Source organism: Oncorhynchus keta, chromosome 7 (genome assembly GCF_023373465.1).
Source record: "Oncorhynchus keta strain PuntledgeMale-10-30-2019 chromosome 7, Oket_V2, whole genome shotgun sequence".
In the NCBI taxonomy this organism is placed as follows: domain Eukaryota; kingdom Metazoa; phylum Chordata; class Actinopteri; order Salmoniformes; family Salmonidae; genus Oncorhynchus; species Oncorhynchus keta.
This window is the reverse complement of record NC_068427.1, coordinates 13720066-13742218: the sequence shown is the minus strand read 5'-3', so window position 1 is coordinate 13742218 and position 22153 is coordinate 13720066. Positions and strand designations below refer to the sequence as shown.

General features: G+C 41.6%; 1 protein-coding gene and 1 long non-coding RNA gene across 5 annotated transcripts in view; one reads left to right on the top strand and one right to left on the bottom strand.

Annotated features, from left to right (window-relative positions):
* Nucleotides 1–1060: 1060 nt before the first annotated feature.
* On the bottom strand, nucleotides 1061–6874 carry LOC118386042 (uncharacterized). The gene is made up of 2 exons (XR_004826146.2): nucleotides 6663–6874; nucleotides 1061–2163 (listed from the first exon to the last, which is right to left on the bottom strand). It is a non-coding gene; the product is annotated as an uncharacterized LOC118386042 (long non-coding RNA).
* A 1502-nt stretch (nucleotides 6875–8376) lies between these two features.
* Nucleotides 8377–22153, top strand: part of LOC118386039 (electrogenic aspartate/glutamate antiporter SLC25A12, mitochondrial-like) — a 19444-nt gene continuing 5667 nt past the window's right edge. The window contains exons 1-12 of one of the 4 annotated variants that reach the window (XM_035773404.2): nucleotides 8377–8529; nucleotides 9080–9133; nucleotides 11319–11461; nucleotides 13683–13798; nucleotides 14500–14639; nucleotides 16151–16297; nucleotides 16399–16537; nucleotides 17220–17313; nucleotides 17854–17938; nucleotides 19106–19190; nucleotides 21046–21204; nucleotides 22101–22153. In XM_035773404.2, coding sequence (XP_035629297.1) covers nucleotides 8518–8529; nucleotides 9080–9133; nucleotides 11319–11461; nucleotides 13683–13798; nucleotides 14500–14639; nucleotides 16151–16297; nucleotides 16399–16537; nucleotides 17220–17313; nucleotides 17854–17938; nucleotides 19106–19190; nucleotides 21046–21204; nucleotides 22101–22153 — 1227 coding nt within the window. In that variant the 5' untranslated portion in view covers nucleotides 8377–8517. Of the gene's footprint in view, nucleotides 8530–8643; nucleotides 8713–8889; nucleotides 8958–9079; nucleotides 9134–11318; nucleotides 11462–13682; nucleotides 13799–14499; nucleotides 14640–16150; nucleotides 16298–16398; nucleotides 16538–17219; nucleotides 17314–17853; nucleotides 17939–19105; nucleotides 19191–21045; nucleotides 21205–22100 lie in introns of those variants that run through there. The other 3 variants (XM_035773405.2, XM_035773406.2, XM_035773407.2) reach the window with 3 other exon arrangements.

The window sequence follows — 22153 nt, the reverse complement described above, 5'->3', positions numbered from 1 at the left end:
AGGTGGGAGAAGGCAGTGTGAAGTGCAATTGAGATTGGATCATCCGTAGATCATCTGTGGATCTGTTGGGGCGGTGTGCGAATTGGAGTGGGTCTGGGATGATGGTGTTGATGTATGTCATGACCAGCCTTTCAAAGCACTTCATAATTACAGATGTGAGTGCTACAGGGCGATAGTAATTTAGATAGGTTACCTTGTTGCTCTTGGGAACAGGGACAATAGATTGGGATTATAGACTGGGACAAGTAAAGATTGAAAATGTCTGTGAAGACACTTGCCAGCCGGTCTGCACATGCTTTGAGAACACGTCCTGGTATTCCGTCTGGCATGGCAGCCTTGTGATTGTTAACCTGTTTAAACGTTTAGCTCAAAATCTGCCATGGAGAGCGAGATCATCCACATAGATAGTCGTTCTAGCTTTGTTTAAGACCATTGGCAAATAATATATAAAAACAGAGAAGACTAACAGCCCAAGGCAACTGCCGAGGGGCACCGCACTGTACATCTGATATTCGAGAGGCTTCTATTGAAGAACAATCTTTGGGTTCTATTGGATAAATAACTCTCCATGATGGCAAGTTTTTTCAATAACAATTTATGATCAATAAGATCAAAGGCGCCAACTATGATCTTATTATCCATTTCTTTTAAGCAATCATTATTCATTGGCATCAGTGCAGTACAAGTTGAGTCCCCTTCTCGATACGCATGCTGAAAGTCAGTAGTTAACTTGTTCTCTGAAAAATAGCATTGTATTTGGTCAAACACAATCCTCTCCATTAGTTAACTAAGAACAGGCGGAAAACCGATTGGGCGGATGTTAGAGCTAGCAAAGGGTGCTTTGCTAATTTTAGGCAGTGGAATTACTTTAGCTTCCTTCCACGCACACACTCCTTTAAAGTTTGGTTAAAGAAAAGGCAAATAGGAGCGGCAGTAGTCTGAAACCATTCTGAATAGTTCATCAAGGTTGTCTATACCTGGTTGCTTATCATTTTTTATAGATAACAATCGTTTTCTACCTCTCCCCATACTAACTTGAACAAATTCACAAAGACAATAATTTTCTTTCATTATGAAATCCTTTATAAAAAAATATGATGGTTCACTGTTCAATGTTTTCATTTCAGTTTTTCCACTTCACTAATTAAATAGTCATTGAAATGACTGGCAATAACTAAAGGTTTTATTATAAATGGTACTCCAAAGTATTTATCTTTGTTTGGTAATATATTTTATTCTTGTTGAGTCACAACATTTCTCAATTTAGAGTATAACAACTAATCAGCTGAGCAGACAACTTTTGCATCATTTCTTTCTTTGAACCATCATCAATCATGGGGTATATTGTCAACAGTTGGCATGACATTTTTTACAAATATATGCCATTTAAATACAAATACTTCCAGTGCTGCACCTGAATCCACTTCCTCATAAACATCAGACCAACATACATTTTCAACAAAAGAATCGAGGAAACATTTTGTATGACCTCTTATGAATTACTTTAGGCCAAACCTTTGGCACTTACGCTTCCCTTGTTAATGCCACAATGTTATAATCACTACAGCCAATGGAAGCTGGTATTGCTTTGAAGCAAAGCGTTGCAGTATTAGTGAAGATATGATCAATACAAGTAGATGTAAGAGAACCAACATTATTGGTATGCACTCTAGTTGGCTGAATGAACCTGGATCATATTACAGGCATTAGTCAGAATGGAGAGCTAGTTGCTAACTAGTCAATCGTCAGGTCACCCAGAAAATAGACCTCTTAACAAAATCAATCAATATATTTGCATGTGATGTTGTGCTGAAACTACTGACCCTGAGGCATGGCTATCTCATTCCTCACAAGGCTTTTGGGAGGGAGGGTGGACAATAAGCCTGTCGTAGTGGATGTAAGCAATGCTCCCATGCTCTCTGGCAGTTTTCATAGCTGGGATAAGTTCTTTCCGCCTCAGGCCGACAGCTTCTGTGAAGTCCTCGTTGAGGAAGATGTTGATTCCTCTCAAGTTCTTGGCCCTCTCCAGAACAGCCATCTTGTCCTTAAACCTCTAGAACTTGACCAGGAACTGTCACCTAGGCTGGTTACATGTTTTCCAGACCTGTGGGCACGCTCCATCTCAATCTTCCATCTGCAGCTTTTCAGTAGGGCTGTCCCAAACTAAAACAAATTTTGGTCAATAGAGAGTTGTCTTTTCTTCAAGCAATCGATTGGTCGAAATGTTAAAACCTGTATTTTTCCATATATAGTGTTTCTATATATGGAAAAATACAAGTTGTGTTTTAATAAAATCAACTATATGTACTGAGATTGTCTGATGCTTTAAGCGTGCCATTTGATTAAATAATGAAGACATACAAATGACTCAAGAAGAAGCAGGAGATCAAGATATCCTAACCAGAGAAACTTTATATTTAAAAAAATATATATGTTTATCTCATGCTAGCAACCTTGCAACATTGTATGAAATATTCTGGGCCCTCAGAGTTTCCCGCACCAGTGAGCTCAGGACAGACACAGCTGTAGGCTGTTTGTGCAAGGGATAATAAGTAATTAGGTATTTTATTTGAACTACATCAGAGCATTACAATTTCTCCCTTTCATGCTGAGTGGTTATCAAAAGGGAGAGGGCAGAAAATATGTTTCAAATACGTCAAGGAGCTATTGTAATTCTCTATGGACTCAAAAACAGACATAGTTTACTTGCTGTTTGAGGTGAAAACAAATTACTTTGAGAAGCGGCAAAACCGTAACCAACCAAACATTGTAGATCAGAAATGAGGGAATTAACGGTAAATGTAGGCTACTACTGGTGGGATATGTAATGGGGAATTGATAGACGATAACAATCAAAGGGCAAACAATTCACACAATGAAGTTAAGAAACACTGAATGCACATGGCATGGTGGGAGAGAGCGCATTCTGGAGAGACACGTGCCTTGTGCATTTTACACACACTCCCCTTCTTGGACCGTGGCGTCCTCAATAGATTAGTCCACTGAACAGTGGCGTAAATTAGATGCACGATATATCGGTGAACATTTCGGAATCGGACGATATTAGCTAAAAATGCCAACATCGGGATCAGCCCGATGTCTAGTTTAACGCGTATGTGAAAAACCGATATCAAAGCTGACGTGCATACCTATATAACGTAGGTACATGACGTAATGACGGCACGTAAAATTTTGCGCTACACGTGCATCACAGCATTCCTAACCTAGCCCACAATGTCTGCTGTGTGGATCGAGCAGTCAATAAGTCAAGTAGTCATTTGAAAGAGTAAGAACATTTCAGCGAGTCAACTCAAAGGCAAAATCCATTAAAACGCCCAGATAATGGAATTCATTGCCCTTGACAATCAACCGTTCTGTCGTGGGTGACGTTAACAAGGGCGCTACTGTTCAGATGCTGCCCTACCGGAGTTACACATTAATAGCGTCACTGCTATTAGCTTCATGACATACTATGGAACGCCATTCGGGTCTTTGCGTGTCAAAAAAGATACACCTCAAACAACACTATTCTACAATAATACTATTTGATGCGTTAAATACGCTTTTAATTTGACACGTCAAATAACACAGATCTATTATAGAATGTTGTGTGCTCTGAACTTGAACTTGCACGTGCAAGCCAAGCGACACCACTACTATCAGTAGCACTGTCAAAGCTGTACTAAAAAAAGTCTGCAAACAAGCAAACACTGGTCACGAACGATGTGTTTACAATACCGCGTTGGTAAAAAAAGCATTATTTGTTTGGCCGCAACTTCTGGGGTAGCTAGCTAGCTTAAGCTTGGTACCTAAATAGCACCAATACAACCAGCCAGAAAACAATGACCTGTAGAGACTGCAGTCATTTTCACTATTCTTAGGAATGATTTCGGAATCCTTGTGAGTAAGTATTAGCAAGGTAGCCACTTGTTGTTCTCATATTGAAATTGAACTTCAGTTCATGAAAATAAATAGCTAGCCAGCTACTTAACCCTGTTGCCCAAAGCTAGCGTTATAAGCAGCCAGCTGGCTTCATCTGGCTAGCGAGGCTCGACCTGACCGGGTTGTGTTGTGAAGCTAGCCACAATAAGGATTAGGCACAATAGTGGAATTTGCAGTTTGCCTTCAAAATAAAAGTACCTCTGAAAGTGATGCAGAAAGTTACAAATTGATGGAATCATGCCATATTTAGACTAGATAATGTCAAACAAGGTTGGAATGTGAAGCAATGAAATGGGGTATCAGTCTACTCTGTGACACCCACAGAACACAACTGTGAAGAGTTTACGCAAATATTAGCGTTGTTGCTCTTATCACGGGACTGTGACTGTGTGAAATCACCTCCCCAGTCAGCCTATTGTGTGTATTGACATTCATATTGCACTGTACAGCTTTACCTAAGGATTGGGGATCAATGAAATGGGGTAACAGTCTACTCAATACCCAATATATTTTTTTCCAACGTCCTTCTCAGAGTTCAGACTCCAAAACATCCATGCAGTATTGTTTTTCCTCGGGAAAAGGGTGTTCTATACATAGGTTGACAATAAATGTGGCTCAATTCCCAGTAGTTTCAGAGTCCTGCAATAAGAGCTATGATACTAATGTTCTCTGGGTGTCACTGAGTAGACTGATACCCCATGTCATTGATCCACAATTAATCCACAGTGAAATAAGTATGCCCCAATGCAATTCTAAAGTATAACACATCCGGTGTGATTTCAACAGATTGTCAAATTAACAAATTGTCTTTTGTTGATTTTATATAACATTCCAACACAGTTTAGCATACTCTATTAAATTATACTATTTGTATTCATTTGCATCACTGTCAATGACATATTTTTATTTTGAAGGCTAACCGCAAAGTCCACTATTGTGGCTAGCTTCACATAGATGGGTCTGACCACCATTAATCAAATAAAAACTTTCTTATATTTTTGGGTTATTTTAGATGATGACACCTAGCTAATATAGTTAACTAGCTAACTGAAACCGATTGTCGTTTTATTATGTTTTTGGGGAAGAACATTGTTTGCATCCATGAGCTGGCTATCTTTTTTTATGACCAGCAATGTAGATGCGCAAGACAACTTCACCAGCATCACAGCATACGTATCTATGAATCATTGTGACATATGAAATACGAGTGATAGTGTAATCAATGTGTAATAACTACGTACATTTTTATGAACGCGTTCAATTATTATGTAACATGCAGTCATATTCAGGTCCTGACTGGTCAACAAGCTTATTTGACGTGTATCTTGTTTGACATGCAAAGACTCAAACGCTGTTCCTTAGAAGTCCTGCATGAGAATGAAACGACTGAACAACAGCACAGCAAGTAAGTGAAAGAAATTGGTTTTGATAATGTTTTACTAGGTAATGGGGACATACGTAAATGCCAACAAAATAACTTTTTGGTCAGTGTGGTGTGTGTGTAACCTTTATTTAACTAGGCAAGTCAGTTAATTAAGAACAAATTCTTATTTACAATGACGGCCTACCCTGGCCAAACTCGGACGGCGCTAGGCCAATTGTGCTGCGCCCTATGGGAATCCCAATCACGACAGGATTCGAACCTGGGACTGTAGTGACACCTCTTGCACGAAGACGCAGTACCTTAGACCGCTGCGTCCGTGTGTGTGTTTTAACTATTTAACTGTACTAGAATCATTAAAAGGCTGCTTAAATTTTAAATATCGATTATCGGTATCGTTTTTTTTTTTGGCAAGGAAAATAATTGGATATCGGTATTGGTCGAAAATGTAATATCAGTGAATCACTAGTGTAAAGTACTTAAGTAAAAATATTTTAAAGTAATACTTAAGTAATTTTTGTGTGTATCTGTACTTTACTATATTTATTTTTACAACTTTTACTCCACTACATTCCTAAAGAAAATAATGTAATTTTTAAGCCATACAAAAGTACTCCTTACATTTTGAGTGCTTAGCATGATTCACAGAAAGTGCTGGTGTCATCTCGAGAGGATTTACAGTTTGTCGTCATCTTGCTGCAAGTTTCTTTCGGGACATCTGGAGAACTGCAAACTGTTCTAACGGTCCTGGGCCCGGTTGTATAAAACATTACCCCCTTATTTTCCTTACCTTTAAGTAAGTTTCATAAAACATTTTACGGCTCATTTTTTGGTGAAGCCAGCTATATTGTGGTATGGTTACCTTCCTTCGCCAACCACCAGAACAATGCACAACCAATACTCTGGCTCCCCATGTGTCCCAGAGCTAGTGGTCGCCTCGTCTTCCATCAACAACTCCTGTAACATTGAGATATGGCCTGTGTGGGAACACGAACCTTAATACTACCGCAAGCGATGCGTGTTAACTTTCAGATCGAGCGTCGGGCTCTTAAAAAAAAAGTAAAGAAGATACTATCTTCAATAGGCGCTAAAGCAGTTCGTGTCTATAAATGGGGTAGCTTGTCCCTAGCCACAACATCATCACTGATTCCCGATAACGTTATCAAGCTAGCTAGTGGGTTAGCAAGCTTGATGACAGCTCGATTGCCTGTGACAGCAACATACATACATCGCCCTCGAACACTCAAATAGGTGAGCACATTTATCATACAAATTGCAATACAAACCATAATACGGGGTTTGTGCACTTAAATGTTGTATATATTCATGTGTTACTTACACGTAATTTCTGTACACTGCTGCATCTCTGTTGTTGTCAAAGGCCCAAGGAAAATACGCACCGAAGACTTCCTGTTTGTCCACGTGTTTCCGCCGCATCTGATGTATGCGGAAGAAATCCATAACTTTTCTCATCGCTCGCTCTCCATCGATTTGTTTTGTCACGCTACAGTTTAACCACGTACTATTGCGCATCACCAATCGATGGAAGAAAAAAAACTATTTTCCGCGCAAGTGTATCTCGTTATTTTTTATACTGATGAGATGATTTGGTGCTGTGTCTGTGCTGATGTTTTATTATATTGTATTCTGAATTGTATTCTTATTATTTTTCTTTTCTGACATAGTCTACTGGAAGCCTAAAAATGTGAGTCCTTTGAAAATATGAAAACTAGATTTTTCCCCCACAATTTAACACTAACTATTACTATTATGTATTTGATTTCCACACAACCAACCTCATCACACGCACTCAAAGTTTAAATAAGATTAAACATTCCTCGCGTGAGTTGTTCTTCCTATAGTAATACCATAAGAGAAAAAAACACAAAGTTACCGTCAAAAAATATATAGCTTACCTAAGCACTCTGTAGTAAACAAAACGTGCCCTTTAATTGTCTCATTAGGACAGACCATGCTACCAATTAAGAATTTGAACCTTGAAAATTGTCTTTCAAAACGTGGATTACAGTACAGTGATAGCTCGATAAAATAAATGGTCTCTCTGGGGGAGAGTGCAATGGCTGAACATTGAACTGTGGTAATGCTGTGCTATCATCCCTGGCATGGCAATTCTGTCCTCCAGAAGCACCAATGACTGACCCACATAGTCATGTTTAAGCCACTATTATTTTACCCCTACCTACTACTCTGACAGCACTAGATTATAACCCTTTCCTGCATAGGCTACAACGCCTTTTACTCTCTTGCTATGTGCTATGGTATAACAGTATGGAGGCAATACATGCAGCTTGATCTCTAACCTTTATGAAATATTTCTGTTGAAAGCAGAATTGTCTTTTCTAAACGTCTGTCAAGAATTTGTGCAATATGTCTGTGTCTGTTTTTGTATTTTATTGCCATTTGTGGTTTGACTGTGTCCCTCTCTTTAACCTTCATACATGTTGTATCCTTGTGGTAACATAACGCTATTATACAAAGGTTCTGCACAAAGCAGATAATAAAGTATATTCTTATGCAATATCTTTTTTTAAAGCACTGTTTGGTTTTATGAGAAAGAAAAGAATGACACCAAAGAGAAGACAAGCCCGACAGTTGCCTTTTCAATTTTATTTATTCATGACATTTCAGATTCCAAGTGCACAAAGTCCTTCATAAAAAAAAAATGTATCCCCTTAGTCCGTGAATACTGGATGGACATGAATAGTAATGCAACATTTGACCTTCAGTGCACCTCACTCGAGCTCACATTTCATTAAGATGATGAAAAATGTATAATCATTTTGGACAGCATAATTTGTAAATAGGTTTTTACACAAAAGTCGCTTTACACTTTGCACAGCTAGCATAGCTTAGTCCTCTGATAATTTGTTTAAGTTGAGCATGCATGCTATAAAATATCTGCAGGTACATATAGACCACACAGCAGTGCATCATGTCCTTATATGAGCCACGTGCGCAGGAATCGTGCTAGACTCTGCTGACAGCTGGCAACACTCCCATTGCACTGTATCTCTTCAACAAGCAAACCACGACGCTGCAGTACGGGACTACAGTATTGCCTAAAATACATTGTCATTAAGGTCTTCCTCAATATTGTCATGCTGTCATATCCCAATCATAGGCTACAGTAGCCAAGCGCCTGCACCGCTAGTCAACGTGACGTCACACTCAGCATGGCGGTCAAGGTGACTCCGTCAATATTTCTTATCAGAAATGAATATAACCTGTATTTAAACTGTTTATTTCTATTGGATATGGACGCTATCTTACCGATGCGGACGCATATATTCTTCTTTTTTTTTTAAGGAACAGAATGGTCATCTTTCAGCATGTTTTTGTGTGCACGTCGGCCTTGGAGAGAGAATTGAGTAAAGTTTACCTTGTTACAGTTTATTTTGTATTGATCTAATGGAAGTTATTCCGCTACTTTTATTGTATAGCACGTTTATTGTGGTGAAGGTCGAGTAGGCGGTTCAGTAATTATATTGGCAAAGGCGACTATGTTGCTGGTGGCAGGGCTGATAATCAAATGTAGACTACGAGTCCTGTAGCCTACTACTGCTTTTTCAAACATCGAAACTTCAAAGACAAGCAACCGATTGCTGTCACCGCCGTAATTATTTTATTCTATTGTAGCCTATTCAGTGTCGTTGCGTCCTATGGAATTCTCATACTGTCACTGTATTACCACAATCATCAAGGTCTGGATGTAATGACTCTAACTGTATGTTTTAGGTGGAAACAACCGCAAGAGGCGATTCCAATGAACTGAGGACTATATTTCTGAAGGTAAGACTGTCATTCAGAGGACCCAATATTTTTATGGCACTTAAATAGTCATTATTTATATTCTTGGATTCTTTAACTGCAGCCGTTCTTGGATGAATTAAAATAGCATGTATCTTTTAATGTATTGTCTTGAATAATATAAGGTTATAAACTTGATTGTATGGCAAAGCTAGAGTATGGAAAAGCTACAGTTGAAAAAGTATTACATTATATTATTGCCATCATTTAACTCTCTCTACCTCACACACACACACACACACACACACACACACACACACACACACACACACACACACACACACACACACACACACACACACACACACACACACACACACATAGAGGGAGAGAGATACACTGAGTGTGCTGCCTTTACTGTTCAATACTACAAGGAAAGGTCACACAAATACTTGGACTAATTCTGGATGCCCTTCACCAAGGAATTTCTCCTTGCCTAACTTATTTTAGGGTGTGACATATGCTTGGATCTTTAGATGTCTGGAAGATTCAAACATACGTTCTTGTGCTTTACAAAGCCACACATAGTAACAAGCAGAAGGCTGTTAGGCCATTGTTTGGAGGGTAAACATGCTTCTTGCAACAGACAGCACCAGGGAGGGACTCCTTATTTGACCTAGTACTATTTTAGGACCTCCTTCTTTCTTCATACAACACTGCACTGATTCATTCTGAAAGCACCCCAATTAATATTAGGCATAGCTTTTTTTAATATGCACCTCTAATTAATATTAGGCATAGCTGTTTTAATACACACCTGTAGTTAGTAATACACATATCACAGTGAAATAGCTGGTTAATTAATGGATGAAAGGGGGCCATTTTGTCCAACCTGCCTAATCTGATCAAGAAGCACTTGAGGCTTACTGTGAAGGCAAATTGATAGCAAATTATGTAGTGAATAAATGGGTTAATAAATTGGTTGGAATTAATACTTTCACTTAAAACATTAACTCAAGAGTGTGCAGTGAGATGTGGTCTCATGCATTCCTCGTAAAAGTCGCTTTCTCTCTCTTTCACTTTCTCACTCTTTCTTCCTTTCTTTTTCACTCTCTCGCTCTCTTTCACTACCCCCCCCCCCCTCTCTCTCTCTCTCTCTCTCTCTCCCTCCCTCCCTCCCTCCCTCCGTGCTTGGCTGTATACCCAGAGCCTGGCCTTTATGCTGCCAGTTCATGCAGTGCTTGTGTTTCCTGAGCTATCTCTGTTCCAGCTTGTAACCCAAACCTGACTCTAAAACTGACCTTTCATTTTTTAAGGCTAGAATAGAGGTCAGTTTTAGCACCACCAGTGCACGGGGTGCATGTTCTGCAGCAGCCGCAGCGTAGCAGCAACAAAACAAATGCTGTTGCTTTTTTCTTTCCAAGCAGTGTTCATGCATTCATTGCGCGTTATGTGTAAAGTTATACATGGATTTGATTATCACGGTCTGTGTCTTAATTTAGAAATATATATTGGCAGTCCCTTGCAATGCCACAGCTGAAGCCCTAATGTCACACATATCATTATACGCCACTCCAGTACTTATCTGTTACATTGTACTTACAACATCCCATATTGTGTATGAAATATAGTATACTGCATTGCACTTATCTCCATACATGATTGTGACACTTAACATGGTAGTGGTTTGTGAAGCTTTGTTGCCTTTGATGACTTGATACGCTCCATCTTGTGCAGTGTCGTTGTGGGTAAAAAAAAAAAAATAACAATTTCTATCTATGAAGGTAATAATACAGATTGATACTTTATTGAAGTGTTTTGATAGCAAGTAGCTGAAGTTCTCTATCTGTTTATTCACTGAACAACTCAAATACATTACTGGAACACAATGAATTGCAAGAAGTAGATTGTTTTGAACGAGGGTCTTTTTGCCTAGCATTGATGGAATGTCTAGAAGCACATAATATGAATCAAAGTATAACCATGGCGATAAAATCAAGATAGAAACACAGACACGGTGCATCAGGCTGTCTGAACACATAATTTTTGTCAGAAGTAAAGTTACTGTAAGTGTTGTCAGATACAGTAGGTGTTGAGGGAACAGTGATACAACACAAAGATAAAGTGACTCCAGGCATGGAGCTTTCTTTGTAAGAGTATGAATTTTATATAGATTTTTCCAAGCATTTGCGTTTTACACTCATCTGGGTCTTTTGTCTCCCTTCAGCATGCCAGTGTGGTTGAGGACGGGGAGCATTACATGTCCCCCAGGGACTTTGTGCAGAACTTCCTGGGTCTGCACAACCAGCCCGACCACAACCGCAAGACTGTGCAGCTGATCGCTGGAGTAGCCGACACCAGCAAGGATGGGTAAGTCGACTTCCACGACGTCTGAGGTAGACCATTTTCATCATTAGTGACCCTGATATTAGAATGGGTTGAGAGTTTCTACAAGACATCATACAGTGGAAATGGAATTGAGACTGACACGAGCATTTTTTGATGACAGTTTCACTATCTACAAGAATCCAATGTAACCCTGCGATACACACTGTGGTTCAAAATGTCACATGTACAGATATAGGAGAACTTGTTGCAGGAGAACTTTCCTGCAATTCAGGAAGTGTAAAACTTATAGTGTAGTTGAGGTTTAAAAAGCCTTTTGAAGTTAATAACTTCCACTTTGAAATTTCAGACCTGATTTTCCCTTATCAAAAATGTATCAACAAAAATGTCCATGAATTATAATCCACTAGAGATGAAACGGTATGAAAATGTCATATCACAATTATAGTGACCAAATGATCACGGTTATTTTTACAACCAAGTCGACGTCTGACGGATTTTTTTGTTGTTGTTGAATTTTTACCCCTTTTTCTCCCCAATTTCATGGGGAGAAAAATTGTTTTTAGTAGCTACTATCTTGTCTCATCGCTACAACTCCCGTACGGGCTCGGGAGAGACGAAGGTTGAAAGTCATGCGTCCTCCGATACACAACCCAACCAAGCCACACTGCTTCTCAACACAGCGCGCATCCAACCCGGAAGCCAGCCGCACCAATGTGTCGGAGGAAACACTGTGCTCCTGGCAACCTTGGTTAGCATGCACTGCGCCCGGTCCGCCACAGGAGTCGCTGGTGCGTGATGAGACAAGGATATCCCTACCGGCCAAGCCCTCCCTAACCCGGACTACGCTAGGCCAATTGTGCGTCGCCTCACGGACCTCCCGGTCGCGGCCGGTTACGACAGAGTATCTGATGGCACAGCTGGCGCTGCAGTACAGCACCCTTAACCACTGCGCCACCCGGGAGGCCTCTGCCGGATTTTAAATGAACAAAATATGTTGGTTGGGTAACTAAACTACATAACGTGTTATTGTGTGCAATGGGAGAATAGAGTCTGCAGACACACGACCCATACAGCAGCAGAACAACGTGTAGTGTTTTTACAACAGTAGGTGAGACTGAAAGCTTCAGTTTACGTTATTGACAAGCTAGTAGCAAGTTAGACAGACTAACCATGACATTTTCCCCCATTCCGAAGTCCCCACATCATGCATTGAGCTAAAAGTTAATTAACCTTGCATTCGCTATAAAGTAGTAGGTGGTCGTCACGAAGATGACTCAAGAGATTTGAAGTGCTGCCCCCTTTCGCAGCAATTTCTTTTTGCATGTTCTGCAGACCGGGTGACCATCTTCGATTAAGTTTCCCTCAGCACTCTTGTAAAACCCAGGATATATACACTTCAGATTTGGTCCTTTTCGAAGGCTGACAAATCTCCCGAGCCGATGTCACTGCCTTCCGCCATGTTTTCACACAAAACAAGACCCACGTTGCACGCTGCGCCTGCGTCAGACTGTTGCTAACTTTGGTTGATGCTGGACAATATTTCCCGTGCGCTTTTCAAACCCGTGGTAACCAAACACGGTGTTAATGATCATTACAATCTGAAACGGTAATACTAATCGTTGTGAATTTCACCGCGTTTTTTTCTCTCGTGAAGCCGGTGACGATTTCATCCCTATAATCCACATAATAATGAACATTTCCTGTTACTGCAGGATTATCCTGCTGTAGCAAACTGGCTCAAATGATGATCCTACATCTGTATTGGCATAGACAAGGCCTGGTGAAAAGAAGTCAGTCACAAGGAGAAAGTGGTTAATGACTCATCACAAGGTTGTTCACATGGCCTGAATAACTTGTTTAGCACCCCTGTTTGTTTTAATGAATATCCACCTGATAAGATAAGTGGACATATTATTTGCATAATGTCAAAGACTGGAGATAGCATCTCGTTTAAATACCACTAAACAGCAAGTTCCTATCTACACCATAGACTGTAGAGCATGTAAGAATCATGGGTGAAATACATTGTTATACAGCGCTTGAACTTTTCTTGAAAAGAAAATGCTCCAAAATCTAAAAGTGGTTGTTTTATCGACTGTTACTTTTGCTCTCTTGTATGTAAATGATACAGGTAGGCTGCAGTTATTTGTGTGCTCAAATTAAGGGTTCCCGGTGTACCTTTGGATTTGCAGAGAAAATTCTTTTTTTTTGAGATAGGACTCTTTCTTTCTTGTCCAAACAGACTGATCTCTTTCCAGGAGTTTCTGGCCTTTGAATCGGTTCTGTGTGTCCCGGATGCCCTTTTCATAGTTGCCTTTCAGTTGTTTGACAAGACTGGCACAGGGGACATCTCATTTGGTAGGTACACGGGGTTGTCCGGTGACCTGGTGTGTGGGGATGTCCGTCCTGTTGCATCCCGTCTGTTTCATGTCATAACTAATGGGCACACTTTCCCATTGTGCAAGACCCATTTCTATGCAAGTAGTGGATCACATAAGAGTCATATATCTCATGTATAACTTAGGACCTTGTGCAAAAAAAAGTTGCTGTTTAGCTGTTTTCAGTGTGGAAAATAAATCTAGGTCTCTCGTGTGTGCTTAGTGTGTATTCAGTTTGTGCGCTAATGTGTCTCTCTATACTGGTCTTCTGGAGACTGCGGCTTCTATTCTAGAGGTGTCTTCTAAGAGAAGAATAGTGTCAGCTCTGAGCGAGCTGTGGGTAATACCACCTCATAATAAGTCGCATTTTACAGGGGGAGAAATCAATCCAGCGTGTCACAAAAACAGGGACAAAAGATTGGTTACAATGGTCATTGTGCAGCACGGGCCCCCATGAAGGCGATAGAAAATGAAGGCAGTGCTCAGAAACAGTGTCCTAGATATGCTTAGAACTCACACAATATGAAGGCGATGGGATTGTCAGCAAGGCCATATTCCCCCTCTGTGCATATCGATTGGATTTGTGGGTTCCCAGAAATGAGATGAGGACATAACACTGTATTTTTGTTGTTGTTTTTCGTTCAATCTCTTGATGTTACTCATCAGTCTTTCATTTGGCAGCCAATGTGCGGGACATCTTCAGCCAGACCACAGTGCACCACCACATCCCCTTCAACTGGGACTGTGAGTTCATCAGGCTCCACTTTGGCAGTGACAGAAAGAAGAATCTCAGCTACTTGGAGTTCACCCAGTTTCTGCAGGTACAGTATAGGCATGGACATTACCAGCCACCATATGAACAGTACAAATACATGTTTTTTGTTGTTGTTGATAACATACATGTTGGAGACAATTCTTCTATCACGGTTTATGTAGACACACACCATTATGTAACGTATTGAAGTTGTAACAAGTATATGTAATCCCCAAAACAGGGTGGGGTATGTATGTGAGTATTATATGAGCCATAAAACTAGTAGTATGGCTGTGGACGTAGCTGGTTTGGAGGGAAGGTGTTTGTGGGCTCAGATAAAGCTGGGTGGTCTGGGAGTTGGAATGACTTGGCTGTGGTTCCACTACTCTACTGTGTGTAAAGCCTCATAGCAGTTTGCGGTGGATCATGGTTGACTAAGGGTTCCCACCAACCAATCAAGGACTATTGTTTGGGACCCTTTTCCTTCGAATCAACATTTGGTTTAGCTGTTATTTCGCTGCTAATGTTTTGCAACGTTGTTTCCAGCTTACACATTCTTGAATGTGATTCAGCTCAATCTAATGGAGTCATAAACAAAACAACACTTTTCTTTAAACAGAATATGTCCTGCCATCTTGTGGAGGTTACATTGTTCCAGTCTAACTGCAATAAAACAAAAAGTAACTGTTTGTGTACATGGGAAATAAACGGTGCCTGCAATGTGGGTCTTATGTGCTACAGTATCCATCTGTAGTGCAGCGTCTTAGTACTGTACAGACGTAGGATCTTAATGTGATCACTCTGTTGTTGCTGAGAATTTTCCTGCACGGCAGGAAATGCAAACCTGTAGTATATTTGAGGTTTAAAAAGGCTTTCTAAAGTTTGTAATTTCCACTTTAAAGTGTCAGACTTGATTTGCCCGAACGAAAAGTGTATCAGCGCCTACAAAAAAAATGTCAATTTAGTATAATCCACATAATAATTAATATTTCCTGTTGCTGCAGGACTATTTTCCTGCGATAGCAAACTGTCTTGAATTAAGATCCTACATCTGTACCTGCATTTGTAATCCCCAACTCTTACAAGATATGGAGTAAAAGTGTATAGTATAGAAAAAAAGTTAGCATTATGCACTGTATTCAGTTATGGCACAATTAGTTATGTATATAGATGAGAGGTATCCGCTACGAGTATGTGATCAGCTTTGACAACAGTACTGACCCTGGGGCAGTGGCCCCCCTGCTTCCCCTCTGATTGCATGGCTGTCCTATTGAATCATCCCTGTGCTCCTCCTGACACACCTGCCTGTTCTCCTGCACAGGCCTGGGATCAGACTCCGGGGGGACATGGTTTTTATTAGACTCCTGAGAGACAGCGATGATTACAAGAGCCAGGGTCTAACACTGTCACATCTAATGCTTCCACATGCTCCAAAACAGCACCCGACATCATCCAACATAATGTCGTGTTTTTTTTCCCAATGTTCCATTTCATCCCAGGTAATCTGATGCGTCTTTGTCACAGGAGCCTGCTCTTTGGATATTTTGTTCAAACGTACACCCTTTCCTCTCATTGTAGGAGCTGCAGTTGGAGCATGCCCGCCAGGCCTTCGCCCAGAAGGATAAGAGCAAGAGCGGTACCATCTCTGCCATGGACTTCAGCGACATCATGGCCACCATCCGCCACCATATGCTCACCCCGTTTGTGGAGGAGAACCTGGTCTCAGTGAGTTAGAGATCGCTGTGGTCTCCCAGTTTCAACATGAGATGATTGTATAGGCACAGCATGCATGAGGAGACCTCAGAGTTCTGTTCCTCTCGCCATAGGCGGCTGGAGGCAGCACTTCCCACATGGTGAGCTTCTCCTACTTCAATGCCTTCAACGCCCTCCTTAACAACATGGAGCTGATCCGCAAGATCTACAGCACACTAGCTGGCACATACAAGGATACCCTCGTCACCAAAGGTACACATGTAGGATTTAATTTGAGCAAGTTTGCTACCGCAGGAAATAATCCTGCAGCAACAGGAAATGCGAATAATTGTGTGGCTTGTAATTCATGGACATTTTTATAGGGGTTGGTAAATTGAAAGAAAAATAAGTCTTACATGTGTACGTGGAAATGTCAAACTTCAGAAGCCTTTTTAAACCTCAAAAACACTACAAGTTTTAAGTGTTCTGCTTTGCAGGGAGGTTCCCCTGCGACAGGTTTGATCGAATTAAGATTCTACGTCTGTAGCCTACTCCTGCTCATGCCTAATTTGAGGAAATGTGATTTCTGACATGAACTGAGGCTGTGCAGTACCATCATGGGTGTTTCACCTCTCTTGACAGAATGGTGTCGGGAAACACAAGATCATTTCCCCCTTAGCTCTTAAGTAAATAAGGTAAATGAACACTGTAATATGATGTGCCATGAGTTTAGTCTGTTCCCTTAGATCTGTGGTGTTGATAGTTGACCCTGTTCTGATAGTTATCTATGTTATATTTGCCCTTTCACCTTTGTCGTGTACTGCTGATGTGGTTGGATACCCTTGCAGCAGGTCTACCCACCCACTGTATCTCTACATCCCTGGTCTTAACAAGTGACCCCTTGCCTGGTTTCTGTTACATAACATGCCTTCCTCTGTTCTGTATTGTTCCACAGAAGAGTTTGTTAGTGCTGCCAACAAGTTTGGTCAGATCAATCCAATGGAGATTGACATCCTGTACCAGCTCTCTGGCCTCCACGCTCATTCTGGGTAAGGCTTAAAACTCTCTCCTGTCTCAGTTACACATCACAGCTGCTTGGTACTTTTTACTCACACACATACAACATGGCCTTTGCGCTGCCAAATATTGAATTACTGTCCTCCACATGAATTCAATATATTTATCACATTTATTTTTAAATAGCTTTTTTTCTGATGAATCTGTGAATGGAAAAAAAAAAGTTACATCTAATATTTATTGGATGTAAATGTGTAAGTTATTGCCATTCAGTTTTACAACTGTGGCTCCAACAGTTGATTTACAAGAGAAACGTAAGCATGGATACAGACTTTACGATGCGTTGGGCCAGTGGGGAATATCTGTGTATCGCTGGCATTAAGACAGCTTTGTTTACTGCTTAAGTTGTGGGCATATATCCAGCTTTTGTTTGTCTGTTGTGTATACAAACGCATATTAAAGCTGCAATAACCTCAAGTTATGAGGCCGTAAAATGTCTGTGGAAAATCTTGCATCACCTCCGGGTTGGTTTTCCTGGCGTAAAGTTGTGATTCTCCCCTGCTGTTCTGAAGAAAGCTCAACTTGGCCGACATCGAGAGGATAGCACCGTTGGAGGAGGGCGCACTCCCATACCACCTGGCTGAGATCCAAAGACAGGTACCCTGCCCGACTGACTGTCCACACAGAGTTTACTTGCTTCCTTTTATCTACTGCATACCTTCTCCTCCCACTTCTCATTAGGGAGCAACGAAAGGGAGTGTTTGATGATGGAATTAGCCGAGTGCTGATGTTTTCTCTTTCTTTGTGAATGTGCATTACGGACACCTAGGATAAAAGCCCCCCCATTATAGGTACAAAAGAGGAATGGATTGTTGCAATGTTCCCTTTTTCTAAAAGCCTGTCCCATTTTATTCCGTGTGGACATATACATCAGGCGCTATCACATATCTGGGAAGCTTTTATCTGGCTAAGTCGGTTAAGAGTAGGAGGCTAGGAGCACAGTGAGAGTGCTGGAGAGATGTGGCTCCTGGAGGCGGGGAAAGTTCCTATCTTTACGGACGACACAGTTCTGTAAATCAGACTGTGGTCAGGCCTTTGGTCCACTCACGCTCCGGGACTTCTGCTCAGAGGTCTGGAATGTGTTTTTTTTTTTTTTTTTTTTGGGGGAGAACATGTTGGCGTTCTCAGGTCTTGGCCCTTTGTGGAAGTAGGGTAGTTGCTTAAACCCTTTGATCAAGGCCTCGGCCTCATTAGCATGCGGCCTTCAGTGAAAGCAGCTGGGGAGGTGGATGGTCCTGATCTGGGAGATGTTGCTCACTGCCCCAAGGAGGGCAGACACACTCCAACTGTTACTTAAAACGGTGTATTAATGAATGTAGATACATATCTTTACACGGGAAGGGCTTGCGAGATTAACCCGTTACACGGCACCACAGACAAAATAAGGGGGCTCCACTTTCAACATCAAGGACAAAACCAGAGGTCAGGCAGATAACTCAAAATCATGCTTAGTTGGGGAAAAAATTGCCTGAGCTTGAAGCCTCCAACCTCTCACTAGCTTCACCGTAATCAATGGCTAGTTCTGGAAAGTTCTCCTACACAGCCATGTACTGTATCCGTAGCCAGAGTGTCTATGCAGTGACATACAATACTGGCTTATGAATAAGACTTATACCACGACGAGATGTCTACATTCCATAGCTTCCCTCCTCTGTTGAGTGGTCCATAACATTTCTCTTTCCACAATGTATCTGGTTCACTACAGTTTAATAGAAGTCGATTCATTCCTGGTGTGCTGATCCCCCGTCTTTTCTCCCTCCACAGCAAGCTCACGGGGATCCACATCGGTCTGTCTTGCTCCAGGCTGCAGAGTCTGCTTACAGGTTCGGTCTGGGCGCACTCGCTGGAGGTGAGTGACATGTCTGCGGAAGAGCCCCCGGCCCACTGAGGGGTAACCCAAGCCGGTCAGACTGGCGCACTGAGTCCCTGGGGCCGGGTCAGCCCATTGTGCTGCAGGGAGAGGTGCTCTGATCTGAGGCTCCCGCATTGTGCTGCTGTGCCACTGGCGGCTCCAGGCTGTCTTTGGAGCCGGAGCTTTGGAATGACACAAATCTTCCGGAACCGCTCTGGAATCTCCGTCTAATTACACTGGGAGGAACTGATACAAGGAACCTCTGACATGACAGCCATTGAGAGAGAGAGAGAGAGAGAGAGAGAGAGAGGGAGAGGGAGAGGAGAGAGAGAGAGAGAGAGAGAGAGAGAGAGAGAGAGAGAGAGAGAGAGAGAGAGAGTGTGTGTGTGTGCAACCAACATGCAACTTCCTAAGATTCTATGTCTGTGTGGGCTGTGGGTCTCTGAACCAGCAGCCGAGGAAGGTGATCAGCACTGAATGATCAATGGGCAGTTGAGGGAAAATGGTGCATCTCCATGGCGATGATGAGACCTTTCTCAACCTCTCCTGCTGACGAAGGGTGTCAGCTCTCTGCATGCTTGAGAGCCCGAGTCATTACAAGGCCTTTGATGTCAGAGACAAGACATGACAAGCCGCTGTGGCTAAGAGCTGCATTTAGGGCAACCTGCTGCATGGCTTCCTCCTCAGACAGTAGACACAATTTACACAACGGCTCTCCCACAGACTCCATAGTAAATACTCTGTCTGGGCCTAATGACTGTTTTTCTTGTTTATATGCCCACAGCAAAACAATAAAACACCAATCTTTAGCCATACTATACTAATCAATCTTTAGTACCTAAAAACTGTCTGCTAAATAGTTAAAATAATGATACAGATATTTGCTGTGAATATATGAACATCATAGAACATTATCACCAAGAAGAGTATGTTAATGGTGTGAATACAGTTTGTTGATGGTGTGAATACAGTATGTTGATGGTGTGAATACAGTATGTTGATGGTGTGAATACAGTTTGTTGATGGTGTGAATACAGTATGTTGATGGTGTGAATACAGTATGTTGATGGTGTGAATACAGTATGTTAATGGTGTGAATACAGTATGTTAATGGTGTGAATACAGTATGTTGATGGTGTGAATACAGTATGTTAATGGTGTGAATACAGTATGTTGATGGTGTGAATACAGTTTGTTGATGGTGTGAATACAGTATGTTGATGGTGTGAATACAGTATGTTGATGGTGTGAATACAGTTTGTTGATGGTGTGAATAGTATGTTGATGGTGTGAATACAGTATGTTGATGGTGTGAATACAGTTTGTTGATGGTGTGAATACAGTATGTTAATGGTGTGAATACAGTATGTTGATGGTGTGAATACAGTTTGTTGATGGTGTGAATACAGTATGTTGATGGTGTGAATACAGTTTGTTGATGGTGTGAATACAGTTTGTTGATGGTGTGAATACAGTATGTTGATGGTGTGAATACAGTTTGTTGATGGTGTGAATACAGTATGTTGATGGTGTGAATACAGTTTGTTGATGGTGTGAATACAGTATGTTAATGGTGTGAATACAGTATGTTGATGGTGTGAATACAGTTTGTTGATGGTGTGAATACAGTATGTTGATGGTGTGAATACAGTTTGTTGATGGTGTGAATACAGTATGTTGATGGTGTGAATACAGTATGTTGATGGTGTGAATACAGTTTGTTGATGGTGTGAATACAGTATGTTAATGGTGTGAATATAGTATGTTGATGGTGTGAATACAGTTTGTTGATGGTGTGAGTACAGTATGTTGATGGTGTGTATACAGTTTGTTGATGGTGTGTGATATGCAGCCACGGGTGCGACGGCTGTGTACCCCATTGACCTGGTGAAGACCCGTATGCAGAACCAGCGCTCCACCAGCTCCTTCGTAGGAGAGCTCATGTACAAGAACAGCTTCGACTGTGCCAAGAAAGTGCTCCGATATGAGGGATTCTTTGGATTCTACAGAGGTATAAACTGAAGCCTGGTGAATGTGTTTCTATGATGTAATTCTAGATATAGTCATCGGGTCCTCCAAAACAAGTTATGTTGTTCTGCCAGTATCATCATCATCATCTGCATGGTTTGCATAGCAGCAGAAACATTTGCCTTCATGTTCTAAATTCACCAATTCCAAAGAGGGCCACATTGTCATTACCTAGCTAGCTGAAAGCGTCGCAGAGTAAAAACGCAACTAGAATTCATGTAGTACTGTCAGATCCATGTTTTCCAGTGTAGTGATAACGGTGCTGAAGGTTTGTGAAATGTAACACTCCCACTGTGAGAGGGCTCTCAGACGAAGGAAGTCAAGACTGCCATCTACTGCTGCCTCCGCCACTGTAGCTCTTTGTTCGTCCTCGCTGCTCTGTCCTCCTTCCTCCCTCTTTATCTTTCCACACTGGTGAGAGGAGGATTGACCGAGAGACAGACACGCTTGACGGTGTTCTGGCTGCGTACCATGAGCAGTCACTCACTAGCTCCTTCAGAAGTTTTATCTGGCTCACTGAAGGACGGACGGTGAAACAGTATGGTGGTTATCAAGCGCTATAGCACTGCCCCCCCCCACCACCACCACCACCACCAGGGCCACACAGCTCTCTCTGTTCCACACCACACTGGGATCAGGCCACAACAATGCTGATCCCATACAACTGCCAGTGTCATGTTTGATATTTTTGTTCATTTGAACGGGAGGCATTATCGTTTGCTGCATCAGATGCATCAGCCGTACCTGGAGATATTGATTGTTTATTTTACCCAGACAAGAACCATGCTGATGTCATTGTAGGGACTGTCAATGGAATTATTCATTTCCAGTCAGTGTCTTCCTCTGTCAGGTAATCTAAACGGACTCCATCCATTGCAGGTCTCGTACCACAGCTTATCGGTGTTGCCCCGGAGAAAGCGATCAAACTCACG